A 16,521-nucleotide genomic window follows, 5' to 3' on the forward strand; every position below is an offset into this window, starting at 1 on the left:
TCCTGGAATCTTCAAAACAAAACATGCTAATGAGGACAACTAAGATTTATTAGGGGAAAAGTTCTTCATCTTTAGCAGTAACCATATAATAAATCATAATAGTTAATATTTAATGGGGATGCATTAGGTGTTGGGTAATGTTCCAAGTACTTTACATGGTGAGATAGTTACTTCTGTTATGCCCATTTCACAGATGAGGAAACAAGAGGTTCAGAGAATTGATACCACTTGCTCTAGGGTCACCCAGCCAGCAAAGGGGAAGTAGGAATTGGAGCCCAGATCTTTCTGACACCAGAGCCCAACCCCTTTATCATCATGCTTTGCTCTTAGGATGAAAAGTAGCTCAGTGTGTTCACTCCCGAGACTCCCTGACTTTCTAGCCTCACAAGCACATCTGACCTCAGGCATACAGGTCATTACTGAGTAGAGTATTTAGTGAGCTGAGAACAATAACTATGATTTATCGTGTACACATGTACAAGATGAAGATACTGCTATGTGTTAACTTATTTAAGTCTCACAACCACCCTGTTCAGTAGGAGCTATTTTTTTTCTTCATCTTACGGATGAGAAAAGTGAGGTACAGTGAGGTTAAATGACTTTTCTAAGGTCAGCCCCCTAGCTATAAAGTGGCAGAGCCAGGATTGGTGCCAGGACAGCCTACCTCAGAACTCACACTGTAATATGTGCAGGCTCTGTTTGCAAAGGGCCTGGCTCCTGTGAGGCCACTTGCAAGAAGCCTGACCTATTGTATCCTTAAGGCTCTAGAAATAGGCAAGAGCATCACTGTGCCCAGAATTATCTGTTCCTGTGCAAGAGCCATTGAGAGGAAGGGAGAGATGAAGTTTCCTGGTTAATTAAAGGCTCTGCTGGGCAAGTACAGACAATTTCCTTAGCAGAGGAGTTGGGGAGATCCCTGGAGTTCCCTTATCAGGATGGGAGTCTGTGGCTGAGTGTTCTCAGACAAAAATAAAAAAACAGCCTTCCTACTACAGCAGGTGGCAAACTTAAGAAAATTGTTCCCCAGAGAGGAGAGGGTGCAGGTGGAAAAAATCTAACGAGGTTCAAGAAGAGTTCATGATGCTATGTGTCTAGTGGCATTAAGCCAAGTCAGGAACACTCAGCCCCACTTGTTTCCTGAAGAAGGACTCTCTCCCTTCCCGCACAGCATACTTGGGGCTTGTGGACAGAAACTGGACATCGGAGATAAGACTGGGCCCTGCATGGGCCTCAAGATGGCATTTCCTTCATGCAATCTCCAGAAGCCTTCGCTGCCAGTGAGCAATCACGGGTTGAGCTCTTGCATTAAGCAAGTTAAGCGATTAGTGCTGCTGTTCAGTCAGCAGACAAATTAATCTCCTTAAGTGGTTTAGTGGAGGGTGGAGCTGCGTGGGTCTGCAGGTGGGAGGTCTCCACGGTCCTCAGCAGGCATGGGGCTCAGACTGGGAAAGCTGCTCCCATACAGCCACTGGGCTACCCTGTGGCCAGCATGGCCTTCTCTCAGCTTGCTTTTCTCAGCATGCCATGGCCCTGGGGCTCTGTGTACCTTCCCCCTGAAAGCCCTTGTCTTCCACTAGTCTGTAGGAGTGCCTCCACTCAGCAGTGCTCATGAGTATTTGCTGTCAATCTGAAAGGTCTGAATCTACTCTTCCCCTCTGCACAGGGGGCAGACAGGAGCTGGCTCATTCATTAGGTAGCTCAAGCCTGCTAGAAAGGGTTGCTAGGTGCCCTGCTTTTCTTGTTATTGGGTGCCATCAAGTTGATTCCAACTCATAGCTATCCCATGTAACAGAGTAGAACTGCCCCATAGGGTTTCCTAGGCTATAATCTTAATGAAAGCAAGTCTCCTGGTCTTTTCTCCTGTGGAGCTGCTAGTGGATTTGAACTGCTGACCTTTCAGTTAGCAGCCAAGCTCTTAACCACTGGATCACCAGGGTTCCTTAGGTGCCCTTCAGGTGGTGCTTATTATTTGGGAAGGAAAGGAAGAATGTGTGTCATGTGTCTTATGCCCAGTTAGGAATCCCAGGCAGAGACTTTCAAGGGCCTCCATTAAGGGCAAAGAAGAGGAGAAGCTGAATTAGGAGCAACTCGATGGCACATAACAACAACAACAACAGGATAGGCTTAGAGGGAGAGCAAGTGCTTAAATCTTTTCCTTTTCTCCCTTTGTTCCTCCTGCGGGCTCAAGGGCTGTTGTTTTGCCTGAGATGTGTAGGAATGGATCTAGAAGGTATCACCATCTAGTGATGGACACGATAGTAAGAGTAAAAATCCAGTTCCAGTTGCCATTGAGTTGATTATGACTCATGGTGACCCAACATGTGTCAGAATACAACTGAGTTCCGTAGGGTTTTCAGTGGCTAATTTTTCAGAAGTAGATCTCCAGGCCTTCCTTCCAAGGTGCCTCTGGGGAGACTTGAACCCTCCAACCTTTTGGTTAGCAGCTGAATGTGTTAACCATTTGCACCACCCAGGGACTCCATAATAAGGTCAGTGGTAATGAATTTTGTAGAGGACTTATGCTGCACCAATCTCTACACAAAGACTTCACCTATAATGTCTCACTTGGTCCTTCCAATAGCCCTGTAAGGTAGACATTATTATCCCAATTGTACAGATGAGGAATCTGGGGCTTGAAGAGGTCAGATCAGCTTCCCAAGATCATAAAGCAGCAATTGGTGGAAGTGAGAATTGAACCCAAGCTGTTTGACCCCAGAATTGGGGATGTTAACTACAAAATTATATATATCCCCTCCATACCCCAAAGCAAAGCAGGACCTTGCTTTAGAGTTGAAGGGTAGTTGGAATTTGGTAGGACTGTGTTATGGCAGAGGGTACATAGACAATGTGTTGCAAAGACACTATCATGATTACTGAATCTTATCATTCTTCCTTTCACTACCCTTCCTCCAGCTGTGAATGTGGCCCAAGGGTGCGGCCTGAAAGTGGCCTGTGTCTCGGCTGCAGTGTCAGACGAGTCCGTAGCTGGGGACAGTGGTGTGTATGAGGCTTCTGTGCAGAGGTGAGTCCTGGCTCCAGGTCCGTGTAGGCTGGGAACTTTGAATATGCCAAGCCCACCTGTGGGATTGCCTAGATAGCAATTCCACAGGTGTGGGGAGGGGTTCCTGGGAGGGCATTCCTGAGTCCTCTCACCTTCTCTCTGCAGCACTCTGTTTGGGGCTGTGTATAAGATGTTGGGGGGTGAGTAGTTCAAATAATCACCATTGAAAGAAGGATACAGAGCAAATTGTGGGAAGGCAAGGCCCAGAGGGAGGCTGAGCAGACCCATAGATCCATCCACACCCTCCCAGAAAGAACCCTGGTTCTGGAAAGTGGCTTGGCCCTGGGCCACTACAAGGAAGCCTGATGCCCCTTTCCCCTATTGCCTTTCAGATTGGGTGCCTCTGAAGTGGCTACTTTCTTGGACAGTGATGAATCAGAGGCAGTGGGTGCAACTCGAGTTCAGATTGCCCTGAAGTAAGAGATGGAGGAGGGAGGGTGAGCAGAAAGGGGAGCATTCTGGCCAGTGTCCCCTGTTGGTGGCCACCATTTATACCAGCGCTTATCTTCATGGCTGCCCTGTGGGGGAGGCAGAACCAGCAGAGCTTGCTGGCATTTGTCAGCTTCTAACTAAAGCCAACTCTTTTCTGCCTCTGAGCTCCCCATTTCACAGATGAGAAAAATGAGGTTTTAAAGAAATTGTGGCTTGCTTTAAGGCACTGAGCTGGGCACAACCAGCACTGAGACCTCCTGACTTTTGTATTTCTCCATTTTTGCTGTGGCATTTGTCTTTCACCATCCCCATCCAGGTCCCAGTGATCTGGGTGGAAGTAGTCCTCTCAGGATCATACCCGAGATTTGGTGGCTACACAAGTGTTTTTCTTTTCTTTTTTCTTCCACTCCTCTTTTGGCAAAGAATGGCTTAATTTTTTTTTTCCATATGAATTAACTGTCAACATTTAAAAATCAGGACATTTCACACAGACTTCTGACTTGCCTTTAAAAATGCAGATAAATGACCCCTCTGAGCCTGTACTCTTGCTGGGCATCAATGCACAGGGCCTGTGCTCTCCATTCAGCACAGTCCCCAGCACAGCCAACAGCCATGTCTTATGATTATTAAAAAACAGAGAGAGAGAATGAGAGAGAAATGGGTTACTAATAGGGGCTCCATGTGCCCATTTTCATTTCAGGTATGACGAGAAGAATAAGCAATTTGCAATATTAATCATCCAGCTGAGTAACCTTTCTGCTCTGTTGGTGCAACAAGACCAAAAAGTGTGAGTACATTGCTGAACAGGCTGTATATTATCTGCTCACCCTCTGCCTGTCATCCTTGGGGAGCATGTTCTTGCTCTATCCAGCTCTGACAATGACCTGCTGTGGGCATTTAGTGCATATTACCAGGATTGCAGTTTTCAAGGATTTCATTGTACTTAGATCAACAATCAACTTCCATGCAACCAGCAGTCAAGACATCAAAGGACATAGTATATTGGGCAGATCTGCTGCAAAAGACCTCTTTAAAGTTTTAAAAAGCAAAGATGTCACTTTGATGACCAAGGTGTGTCTCCCCAAGCTACCGTCTTTTCAGTCACCTCATATACATATGAAAGCTGGTTAATGAAAAAGAAAGAAGAATGGATGCTTTTAAACTTTGGTGTTGGCAAGGAATATTGAATATACCATGGACTGCCAGAAGAACAAACAAATCAGTCTTAGAAGAAATACAAATTAATGTTCCTTAGAAGTGAGGATGATGAGATTTTGACTCCCTTACTTTGGACACATCCTCAGGAAAGACCAATCACTGGAAAAGGACATGATGTTCAGTAAAGTAGGGGTTCAGACATACGAGAGGAGCCCTCAGTGAGATGAATTGACACAATAGCCTAACAATGGATGCAACATACCAACGATCATGAAGGTGGTACAGAAGTGGACAGTGTTTCATTCTTCTATACATAAGGTTGCCATAACATGGAGCCAACTCAACAGGAATTAACAGCCTACCACCATGATGTCAAATGTTGATGTTGCTAATGTGGACACAGGTACAATGGTAGACATGCTAACTATAAAGAAAAGCACTCTAAACAGTTTTAATTCCTTCACGAATATGTCCTAAGCCCTACCACACAAACCAGCACTAAGAACAAGGTGGTGAGCAAAGCCTTCATGGACCCTTCCCTTGTGAACTTCAAGCCTCAGAAAGAAGAATGGTCAGGGCCCCTTTTATCTACAAAGAGACAGATCTGTTATTTTCAAGGGTAATTCCAATCACTATGTTTCCCTTACCTTGAGATTGATAGTATGGCAAATACCGACATGGTCTGCATATTGGATCTTCCCATTATAGTCTGGTTTTATGTTTTATTCTACTCATCTCTATGCCTGCAATTTTCAGTATGGATTATACCTCAACATAAAGAAAACAAAAGTCCTCACAACTGGACCAAAAAGCAACATTATGATAAATGGAGAAAAGATTGAGGTTGCCAGGGATTTCATTTCACTTGAATCCACAATCAACACCCATGGAAGCAAATCAAACATAGTATTGCATTGGGCAAATCAGCTACAAAAGACCTCTTTAAAGTGTTAAGGAACAAAGAAGTCACTATGAACACTAAGGTGCACCTCACCCAAGCCATGGTATTTTTAATCACTTTATATGCATGCGAAAGCTGGACAATGAATAAGGAAGACCGAAGAATAATTGATGCCTTTGAATTGTGGTGTTGGCTAAACCTTGGACTGCCAGAAGAACAAACAAATCTATCCTGGAAGAAGTACAGCCAGAATGCTCCTCAGAAGCAAGAATGGCCAGACATCATCTCACCTACTTTGTTGATGTTGTCAGAATGGACCAATCCCTGGAAAAGAATATCATGCTTCATAAAGAAGAGGGTCAGTGAAAAAGGGGAAGATCTTCAATAAGATGGATTGACACAGTGGCTGCAATAGTGGGCTCAAGCATAGCAAGAATTATGAGGATAGTACAGGCCTGGGCATTGTTGCATTCTGTTGTATATAAGGTCACTATGAATCAGAGCTGACTCAATGGCCCTTAACAACATATGCCTACAGGTTTTCTCCTCCATATCTCAGTGGTACTTGTGCAAGGGTATCTGTGGAACAGTGTCTAGAAATAAGATGTGACTAAACCATAAGATCTTAAGGACAGCAATAGAAGCTTATATTTCTGTGGTCTCTACCAAGCCAGCAGCTAGGTATGTTAACACGGGGAAAGAAAGAAGACAGGAATACAGGCAAAGGAGAAGAAGGACAAGATTGGGTCATTGGGACTGGTAAACTATGTGATCCTCAGCCTTTATGACCATGAGACCAGAAGAACTAGATGGTGTCCAGCCACCACAGTCAACCATTCAGAGGAGAATCGGTGCAGGAGATCCTGAATAGAGTGGGAGAACAATGTGGAACAAAACACAAAATCATGGGGGAAAAAAAAAAAAAAAGACCAGGTTTGCTGGTCTGATAGACCCTGGTGAGACTCCTGAGACTATAGCTGGTAGCATAGTGCCTAAGGCACTTGACTGCTAACCAGAAGACTGGCGGTTCAAACCCACCAACCACTCCTTGGAAGGAAGATGGGGCAATCTACTTCCCTAGTGATACTGCCTCGGAAACCCAAGAAGGGGTCACTATGAGTCGAGTCTGACTTGACAGCACATAACAACAAAAACAACAACAGTTACCCTTCAGATCTGGAACTGAACTTGCTCCTGTGGCTTCAAGAGACAGGCATATGGAGTGAACATTTACATCAGGTAGATACACTCCTTTGAGTGATCAATTGTGGGAGAACAGAAGGGCAGTCTTTACACAGGGAGACAGCTCAAGGGGCAGGAATGCATGAGAGGGAAGGACACAGGGGAGAGGTAACTATGGGGAGGAAGTGGGAAAAGAGCTGTTACATTGTGAGGAATTGCACTCAATGTCATGAAACAAAATGTGTATGAACTGCTGTATGGAAAATGAACTTGCTCCATAAACTTTCACCCAAATCACAATAAAAATTTAAAAGAAAAAAAAAGATTGGACCCTTGGGTTATTTTCAGTGCCAGAAGTACCAGAATGAATAACTTTCTCCATATGTCAGTGGTACTTCTGAGTCAAGGGACAAATGCATTTGTAATTTTCTTAATAATTAGCTAGTTCTCCTCTGTGGGGCCTGCAGCATTTGCCCTTCCACCAACAGTGTATGAAGAACTTTTTTCCTGTTTTCAATGAACCTGTTTTCAGTGAACACCAAGTCCTTGATTATAACAAGCCTCAGTGGTCCTTCTCCACACTGAGGTTTATACACCACTGGACTCAAGCTCCACATACTTTGAGAGTCTAAGGTTTTGGGGTGTATTCAGGGGAAGAAGAACAGTATGTTATCCTTCGGTTGCTACCTCCCTCACAAATATTTGTATAAATTGAGAAATTCTACAAACTCTCATCCACCATATTTTTCTTAGAGATTTTCAGCAACTTGAACAGCCTAACATATTAGCCCCCGCCCTGGGCTGACCAAGCTCCTGAATTTCTTGTCTCCCTCTAGGAATATTCGCATGGCTATCCTTCCTTGCTCTGAAAGCACAACCTGCCTGTTCCGGACCCGGCCCCTGGATGCCTCAGACACCCTCGTGTTCAATGAGGTCTTCTGGGTGTCCGTATCCTACCCAGCCCTTCACCAGAAGACCTTAAGAGTTGATGTCTGTACCACTGACAGTAGCCATCTGGAGGAGTGCCTGGTAAGGACCGTGTCTTTCTGTCTGCCTATCTGTTGATCCATCTGTCTGCTCAGCCTTCTGGGGATTGGTTCATGCTGACCTTCATTGAGACAGTGTGAAGGGGACACAAGTTATAGTGTCAGTCAAAGACATCTTAGGTTCTAGGGAGAGACTCTTCCACAGGTGAACCGTGTTCTCAAATGTATTGGGGCAACATGGGAAGGTCTTTCATGGGAGGAAGAGTATTAGACCTGAAAGTACTTTTAATTTCCAGTCCCTGGAAAATGATAGCCACATACCACTGCTTTACCATATAGCAGTAGAGGCTGGACAAGAAGCACAGAATAATGAGGACACACAATGAGGTTCATATCCCACCTTTAGCACTTCCTATGTACCTGGGTGACCTTGAGCAAGTTACTTAACATCTCTGATCCTTGATTTTCTCATCCATAAAATAGGAATGATAATGCCTCTCTGATGCCCACTGGAAGAGTTGTTATAAGGATTAAGTGCAATAGTACATGTAAAGCCCCTGCTCTCATGCCAGACTCATAGTAGGTATTCACTGAATGGGCCACCACTAGTCCTCTCCCTGGAACAGAGCTGCACCAACTTCCTCCTTCTCACCCCATTTGCAGGAGTCAGGATAGAAGGTGAAGGAGCCCTAGGAACAGTCAGGTCCTGAAAAAGCCATGTCCTTAGAGTCATGCAGACCCAAGTGTGGATTCTTGCTCTACCATGTACTCATAGTATGGCCTTGGGCATGCAGCTTAGCTTTCTTGTCTATAAAATACAGATGTATAGCTAACTCAGGGGCTTGCTATGATGTATAGAGGAGTTTGAAGAAGTGACAGGTTTCGTTAACCCTGATGTCATTTAGTTGTCATTGCTGAATATCTTTAATTCATGGCAAAGAGGAGCCAGCACAGTGTTCTCTGGGACTACATAGGACTCTCAGTCAGCATCAGGGTGAAGATGGCAATTTGAATGATTTGGCAAGTATGGTGGATGTTGAATGACAGCAGAATGCCTTTCCAAACCCAGATCCTCTGGTGAAGCATTTCCACAGCCCTGAGTATTCCTAAATGAGAAGAGAATCAATCCTATTTTCTTCTCCTAATTGCATGCCTTTTATTCCTCCCTCCTAATTGAAGTCTGGTCATTGCTGGTTGTCATGGTAGCAGCCAAAGCGCTCATCACACTGCAGCTTATCTCACTCTGTGGCCAATGGGAAACTTACTTTCCTGTATCCTGTAGGGAAACAGTGTCAGGCTGTTGTGTTTTGGTGGCTAGAGGAGAAAGGGCATCTGATCCCACACAGAGTCTCCCCTGCATTGGTGGAGTTGTGGAATCCCATGTCTGTTTCAAACTATTTATTCAGTCAGTCAGTAATAGTACTGGTATTGAGTTTCTCTGTTCTAACTAAGGAGGGGTCGCTATGAATTGGATCCAACTCGGTAGCAGTGAGTTTTTGAGTGCTGGCTTAAGAATTCTGCATGCACTATCTCATTTAATCTTCACGACATCCCTAGGAAGAAGTACAAGTATTCCCTCCATTTTACAGATAAGGGATCAAGACCCAGAAAGGCTAAGTAATCTGCCAAGGCCATCCCGCTCACAAGTGGAGAAGCTTGGATTTGAACACTGATTCCAGCTTATGTGCAACCGTTACACTGTACTACCTCTTAGGGGTTATCTTGAGTGTCTCTCATATCCCCAGGCCTGGATAATGGGTTTTGGGGAAATCCATGATCTGTCTTCTTCAGTATTACTTGGAACCATTCTTCCAAGTATTTCTGAATGACGTAACAAGAGTCACAGGCTTTCTAATGGGCCTTTGGTGCCCACTACCCAGCTGCTTAGCTCAGTACACATGTCTCAGGTTCTGTTAAGACAGCTCCCTTCCCAGGTCCTACTTATGTTTCATCAACAATCACTCTCTCCCCGTGCTCCCTCGCTCCCTTGTCTCTTTCTCACTCACTTGGCAGAGCCCCAACTCTGTCAAAGTGAACTGTTCACCTCTTCTCCACCTGTTTAATTGGAGGAAAAACTCATACAGTCAAGCTGTGGGCTCTGCTTTTGAAATGATCACTACCCTCAAACGAGCCTTTAATGCTGCCCAGCAAGTCTATTTCCTTCCCTAGACCATTTGGTCTCCCATTCATCAAGATGGACAAATTCTTTTCTTCTCCTCTCTCCTGAAGACTCCAGTACTTCTTCCCTCACCCTTACTCTCTGCTGATGACCTTGCTTCTCTCTCCATGAGAGACAAGAAGGAATCAGAAGAGAACTCTTATAGGCTCTGCCATTTCTCCATTTTCTAAGGATGAGCCTTCCCCATTCCAGTCTAAAACCAATGTCTCCATCCCTTCTCAAGAACATCACTTCAACAGTTATTCTTTTGCTCTCTCCTCTGTCTTTGATTTTCCTTCCTCTGCTGCATCTAGCTTATCAGTATACCAAGATTGTCAGGACTTTCTTTGGAAGTACCTCTGGGTGGAATTAAGCCACCAACCTCTTGGTTACCATCCTAGCATGTTAACTACTTCTTGCGCCACCCAAGGACTTCATCAGTAGACAATATGCTACTATTTCTCCCATGCTTAAAAAAAAAAAAAAAAAAAAAAACCTTTTTTTACACCATTTCTACCTACAGCTACTAAACTGTCTCCTTTTCTTATGAAAAAAAACTTGAAAGACGTGTTCACCATTCTGTCTTTAATCCCTTCCTATAGGGCTTTCATCCTCATTGCTGTACTCTCAAGATGCTCATCAGTGTCTTTAGTCATCTTCTTGTTGCTAAATCCAGTGACCAGTTCTCCATCCTCACCTTTCTCAATCTGTCAATAGTATTTGGCATAACTTTTCTTTCCATCTTCCTTGACATCCTTTGTCCTAACTTGTCTTCCTGGACCCCTTGCTTTCATAGCTTTCTTCCCATATCACCAGCTTCTCTCTTTTTGTCTTGTTTTCTGATTCTTTCTCATTTCCCTGACCAAAATATATCAGAGGAAAAAAAAAAAACTTACTGCCATTGAGTCATTTCCAACTCCCATTGAGTTTCTGAGGCTGCAGATCTTTAGAGAAGTAGATCGCCCTGTTTTCCTTCCCCAGAGCAGCTAGTGAGTTTGAATCTCTGACCTTCTGGTTAGCAGCCAAGTGCCTTATCCACTATGCCATCAACCCCCAGAGCTCCTAAAATATATTAGAGTACCCCAGATCACTGTCCTTCTTCCTCTCCCCTTTTTATTTTATTCACTCCCTTGGTGGTCTTTTCTTATCTAACAGCTTCAAACAGCATTCCAGAGTATATCTCCAGCCTGGACCTCTCTGTTGGTCTCTCAACTCCTGCTGCCTATTTGACATCTTGTCTTGCATGTCTAATAGGCTTCTCAAACTAGTATGTCCACAAGAACACCCTGATCTTTCTTCCTTGGTCTTCACCATCTCAGCTAATGGCAACTTTGTCCTTCTATTACTCAGGCAGAGACCTTGGAATCATCCATAACCCATCTCTTTCTCTCACACCCCATATCTAATCCTTAACTCTTAGCACCACCTTCAAACAATGCCCATACTCTAACACTTCTCATCAATTCCACTGATCCAAGGCACTGTCATCTCACATCCGGATTATTGCCTATCTCCTAATTGCCTATTTCCTGATTATTGTCAGTCTCCTAATAGATCTCCCTGCTTCTGCTCTTGCCTCCTTTCATCTCTTTTCAAGAGCTATGAAAACAGAAATCATTACATGCCACTCCTCTGTTTAAAACCTCATGATGGTGCTGTTTAATCTAGAATCAACACTGGCTCTTTTGACTTGCCTCCAAGGCCCTATAGAATCTGTCCCTTGCTACCTCTTGGATTTCATCTCCAATATTCTTCCTCCAGCCTCCTTGTGTTCCTTAAATACACCAGCATGCACACACACGCACACACATACACCAAAGCCTTTGCACTTGCTATCCCCTCTGACTGGCCTTCTCTTAATCCAGCTATCAGAGGGTGAGCTATCAAGACTCATTCCCTTGCCTTATTTGCAGCTTTACCCAAATGTCATGTTCTCAGTGAGGTCTTCTTCACCTTATTTAAGATTTCACTCCCCTTTCCACTCCCTCATCCTTTGCTATACGTTTTCCCTATAGTATTTTTCTCTCTGGTACTTTTTTCTCTCTGGTACTTTTCAACATCTAACATTCCACTGTGTCTCATAGGTTGAGGCTACACTTTTTTTTTCACATTTTACCATCTCTGAAATCAAGATGCAGTTTATACTAGATGGTAGGTCATAGTTAAATGGCAACTCTTTTTCTCTCTCAATGGTGCATAAAATAATAGTACACTTTATAATTGATGGCATCTGAGATTCGATGAAACACAAGATTAAGTTTACTTACTGATTTGTTTATCTGTTTCCCTAGACTCGGAGGATACCCGGCTATATCCCAAGCATATAGAACAGTGCCTAGTACATAGATGCTACTCAGGAAATTTATATTTGGGGAATAAATGAGGGTGAATAGGTTAATCCCTCAAAGTACATCCAATCAGTTGCCATAGTGTCATCTGCAATTCATGGCAACCGCATGTATGTGTGTCAGACTAGAACTGTGCTCCATAGGGTTTTCAATGGCTGATTTTTCAGAAGTAGATCACCAGACCTTTCTTTCAAGGTATCTCTGAGTAGACTTGAACCTCCAACCTTCCAGTTAGCAGCTGAGTGGGATAACCATTTTTACCAACTAGAGACCCAATCTATCTATTTTGGTTACCTAGTGTGGCTCTGACAAGAATATACCACAAATAGGATGGCTTTAACAAACACGAGTTTGTTCTCTTACAGTTGATGGTTTTAAGTCCAAGTTCAAAGTGCCAAGCTCTAGGGGCTGGGTGAAAGCCCCTCAACCTTGGGCTTCAGCTCTACCTCCTATTCCCAACCCACTGAAGCTGGAAGCTTTTCTTCACTCAGACAGCTTCTGGCTGCTGAGGCTGACAAGCCCAAGATTGACAAATAAAAAGGCACAGTTCTTGTATTTGTCAACATGGCAGGCCACTAATTCAAGTCCAGCTGAAGTCCCAAGATTGGCAGGGCACAGCAGGCTGTTGAACAACTTGGCTACACGCAGGGTTCAAGCATGCCAAAAGGCTAGAGACCATTCCCAAAGCAGTTTCTTATATATGGGAAGCAGACCACATCCCTAAGGCAGCTACTCAGCTGCTCACAGTGGATTCCACCATGGAATTGATTACCAGTCTCATCATCAGAAATACTACATCCAGCTGCCCAGCCACTCAACCAGGCCTAGCCAAATTGACACACAAATTTAACTACTATACTATCTAAGTAGATAATATTCATACCCTTGAGCCAACCCAAAATAGACAGTGTGTCTTGTTGGAATTAATTATAACCTAGTGGAGGTGTCACTCCTCAAAACTGTGATCATGTTTACTTCTCTTTGCACTTTAAACATAGTCTGTTGTATTCTGAACAGCAATATCTGAGGTATTTGCCCACTCCCTCCCTACTCAGGAAACTGTAAGCTCCTTGGGGGCAAAATCATGTCTTAAATATTTCTGTAGCTCCAGTATCTGAGAGGGGCTCAGGGAATATTTATTGAATAAATTAATAATATACATATAATTATAAGTATTCTAGCTGCCTAAAACATTCTAGACTCTCTATATCTGAATTGAATCTAGTCATGATCACAGCCCTGTAGGTAGGAGGTATTTTCCCCATTTGGGGGAAGCTAGTAGAGCTCTGGTGACATGATAGTTAAAGCATTTAGCTGTTACCCTAAAGGTCGACAGTTCCTTGATCTCAAAACCTACTACATGTCCATGGTAGTTAAAACAGCCTGCTATTGGTACAATGACAAACACAAAGACCAATGGAACAGAATTGAGAATCCAGAAATAGATCTATCCACCTGTGGACAACGGATCTTTAACAAAGAGCCAAAACTCGTTAAATGGGGAAGAGATGGTCTCTTTAATGAGTGGTGCTGGCATACCTGGATATCTATTTGCAGAAAAATGAAACAGGACCCATATCTCACACCATATACAAAATGGAACTTAATTGGATCAAAGATCTGAACATAAAACATAAAACCATAGGGACCATCAAAGAAAAATGGGGACAAACTTAGAGGCCCTAATTCAGGTTATAAATACATTATCGAATACAGCTAAAAATGCACAAACACCAGAAAACAAAATAGATGACTGGGGCCTCCTAAAAATTAGACACTTAGCACATCAAAAGATTTTACCAAGAAAGTAAAAAGAGAACCCACATACTAGGAAAACCATTTTGGTAATGACATATTGGACAAGGGGCTAATCTCCAGAATTTATAGAAAACTTAGCAACAAAAAGACAATCCAATTAAAAAATACACAGAGAACATGAACAGACACTTCACCAAAGAGGACTTTCAGGAAGCTAACAAACACATGAAGATATGCTCACAGTCATTACCCATTAGAGAGATGTAGATCAAAACAACAATGAAATGTCATCTCACACCAGTAGAAATAGCAAAGTTAAAGAAAACAACAAACGGTAGTGAGGATGTGGAGAGTGTGGAACCCTCATTCACTACTGGTTGGACTGTAAAATAATGCAACCACTGTAGAAAACAGTATGAATCTTCCTTGAAAAACTGGAAATAGAAATACCATATGATCCAGGAATGCCATTACTAGGTATTTATCTGACAGAAGTAAGAGCCATGACACGAATAGATATATATACACACATGTTCAATGCAGCACTGTTCACAATAGCAAAAAGATGGAAACAACCTAAATGTCCATCAGCGAAGGGATGGATCAATAAACTATGGTACATACACACAATGAAATGCTATGTAATATTAAAGAACAATGATGAATCTGTGAAACATCTCATAACATGAATGAACTTAGAATCTATTTTGCTGAATGAATTAAATCAATCCCAAAAGGACAAATACTGTATGAGACCACTGTGGTAAAAAATAATAATATAATAATAATAATCGTTGATAGTTACCAAGCGTGGTGGGGAAGGGAAGGGAAATCACTAACTACAGGGTAGACACATATTAACTTGGGTGAAGGAAAAAAATTAATAATTAAAAAATGAAAAACAGAGGTCAGCAGTTCAAACCCACCAGATGCTTCACTTATGAAAGAGGGAGCAGTCTGCTTACATAAAGATTTACTGCCTTGGAAACTCTATGAGGCAGTTGTACTCTGTTCTACAGGGTTGCTATGAGTCAGAATTGACTCAATGGCAGTGAGTTTTTGGGTTTTGGTGCTGAACAAGTGAAGTGTCAGCATCATTATTTCCTCCATCATTGTTCTCCCAGAAATTACCTTTAGTGCCCCACTGTAGTATAATTCATGTCATGCTCCGATACATCCTGATAGAAGGAAAAAATGAGAAAGATCCTAGGTGGATTGAAGGGTTCTCTCCTTGTTCCAGGCACCATTGTAAGCCATTGCTTGGCTATCGGCCCACTTTGCAAACTGGCTTTTGGTATTTCACTCATTGGTAGCCATTGATGTGTTTGGGGAAGGTAAATGAGCTAAACACCAAACTTAATCCAGGCTTTTCAAATGAGGACATGTTTTATTGGGTGTCATCAAGTCAACTCCAACTCATAGGGACTCTATATGTGCTAAAGGAGCAGGGAGGCCACATCTTCTGACCTTCTCTAACCGCACAAGAGGAAGACAGAATTACCAACAGTAGCCCCAAGGCCTGGTAGCATAGTGCCTAAGGCACTTGACTGCTAACCAGAAGGCTGGTGGTTCAAACCTACCAGCCACTCCTCGGAAGGAAAGTTGGGCAATCTACTTCTGTAGTGATACTGCCTCGGCAACCCAAGGAGGGGTCACTATGAGTCGGAGCCGACGATGGCACACAACAACAACAACAATAGCCCAAGGCCTATTCCTGTGAGGCCAGACATACTGCCTCCCTCCAGCCCTTTCACCAACCCTGACACCAACTGTTCCTCCCGCAGCACTCACCACCTTTCTTCTGGGTTCAATAATTCACTGCAATGGCCACACAGAACTCACAGATTATGGGGTTTATTAGGGAAGCACCAGGCTATAATTCAAGTTCAGGAAAAATGCTCAGTCTCTCTCAGCCCGCTGTCTCTTAGCCAACAGTCTCTCACAGCCACTCTCCTAGCAATGCGTGTCTTTTTTTCTTTTAGATACATTTTATTGAAATATTGAAATATAATTTATGTATAGTGAAATACACAAAACTAAAGTGACATGGGTCAATGCATTTTTTTTTTTTTTTTTGCAGCATTCCCTCCCCTCCCCTCCCACCCCTGGCAACCAACAAAGTTTCCCTCCATATATAAACCTTTCCTTGACCCTTCACAACAACAAACTAATACTATATTTGTCCTTCTGTGATTGACTTAGTTTACTCAGTATAATGTCCTCCAAGTTGATCCATATTATGTGGTGTTTTGCAGACTACATAATTCTTTAGTGCTGCATAGCATTCCAGTATGTTTATGTACCATAGTTTGGTCACCCAGTCTTCCGCTGTTGGGCACATAGGTTGTTTCCATCTTTTTGCTATTGTAAATAGTGCTGTGATGAACATGAGCGTGCATGTGTCTGTTCCTATCCTGGCTCTCACCTCTCTAGGATATCTACCTAGTAATTGGATTGCTGGGTCAAATGGTATCTCCAATTCCAACTTTCTTTCTAAGGAATCACCATATTGCTTTCCACAATGGTTGTGTCACTTC

The 16,521-nt window shown here is 43.2% G+C and overlaps 1 protein-coding gene across 1 annotated transcript in view; it reads left to right on the plus strand.

Moving 5' to 3' along the window:
* WWC1 (WW and C2 domain containing 1) overlaps positions 1-16,521 on the plus strand; it is a 221,303-nt gene that overhangs the window by 165,569 nt on the left and 39,213 nt on the right. Inside the window, exons 12-15 of the mRNA XM_007939741.1 lie at positions 2,914-3,022; positions 3,394-3,477; positions 4,194-4,280; positions 7,571-7,763. Coding sequence (XP_007937932.1) covers positions 2,914-3,022; positions 3,394-3,477; positions 4,194-4,280; positions 7,571-7,763 — 473 coding nt within the window. The remainder of the gene's footprint in view (positions 1-2,913; positions 3,023-3,393; positions 3,478-4,193; positions 4,281-7,570; positions 7,764-16,521) is intronic.

Source organism: Orycteropus afer, unplaced genomic scaffold (assembly GCF_000298275.1).
Source record: "Orycteropus afer afer isolate SDZICR_OR568_19922 unplaced genomic scaffold, OryAfe1.0 scaffold00062, whole genome shotgun sequence".
Lineage (NCBI taxonomy): Eukaryota > Metazoa > Chordata > Mammalia > Tubulidentata > Orycteropodidae > Orycteropus > Orycteropus afer.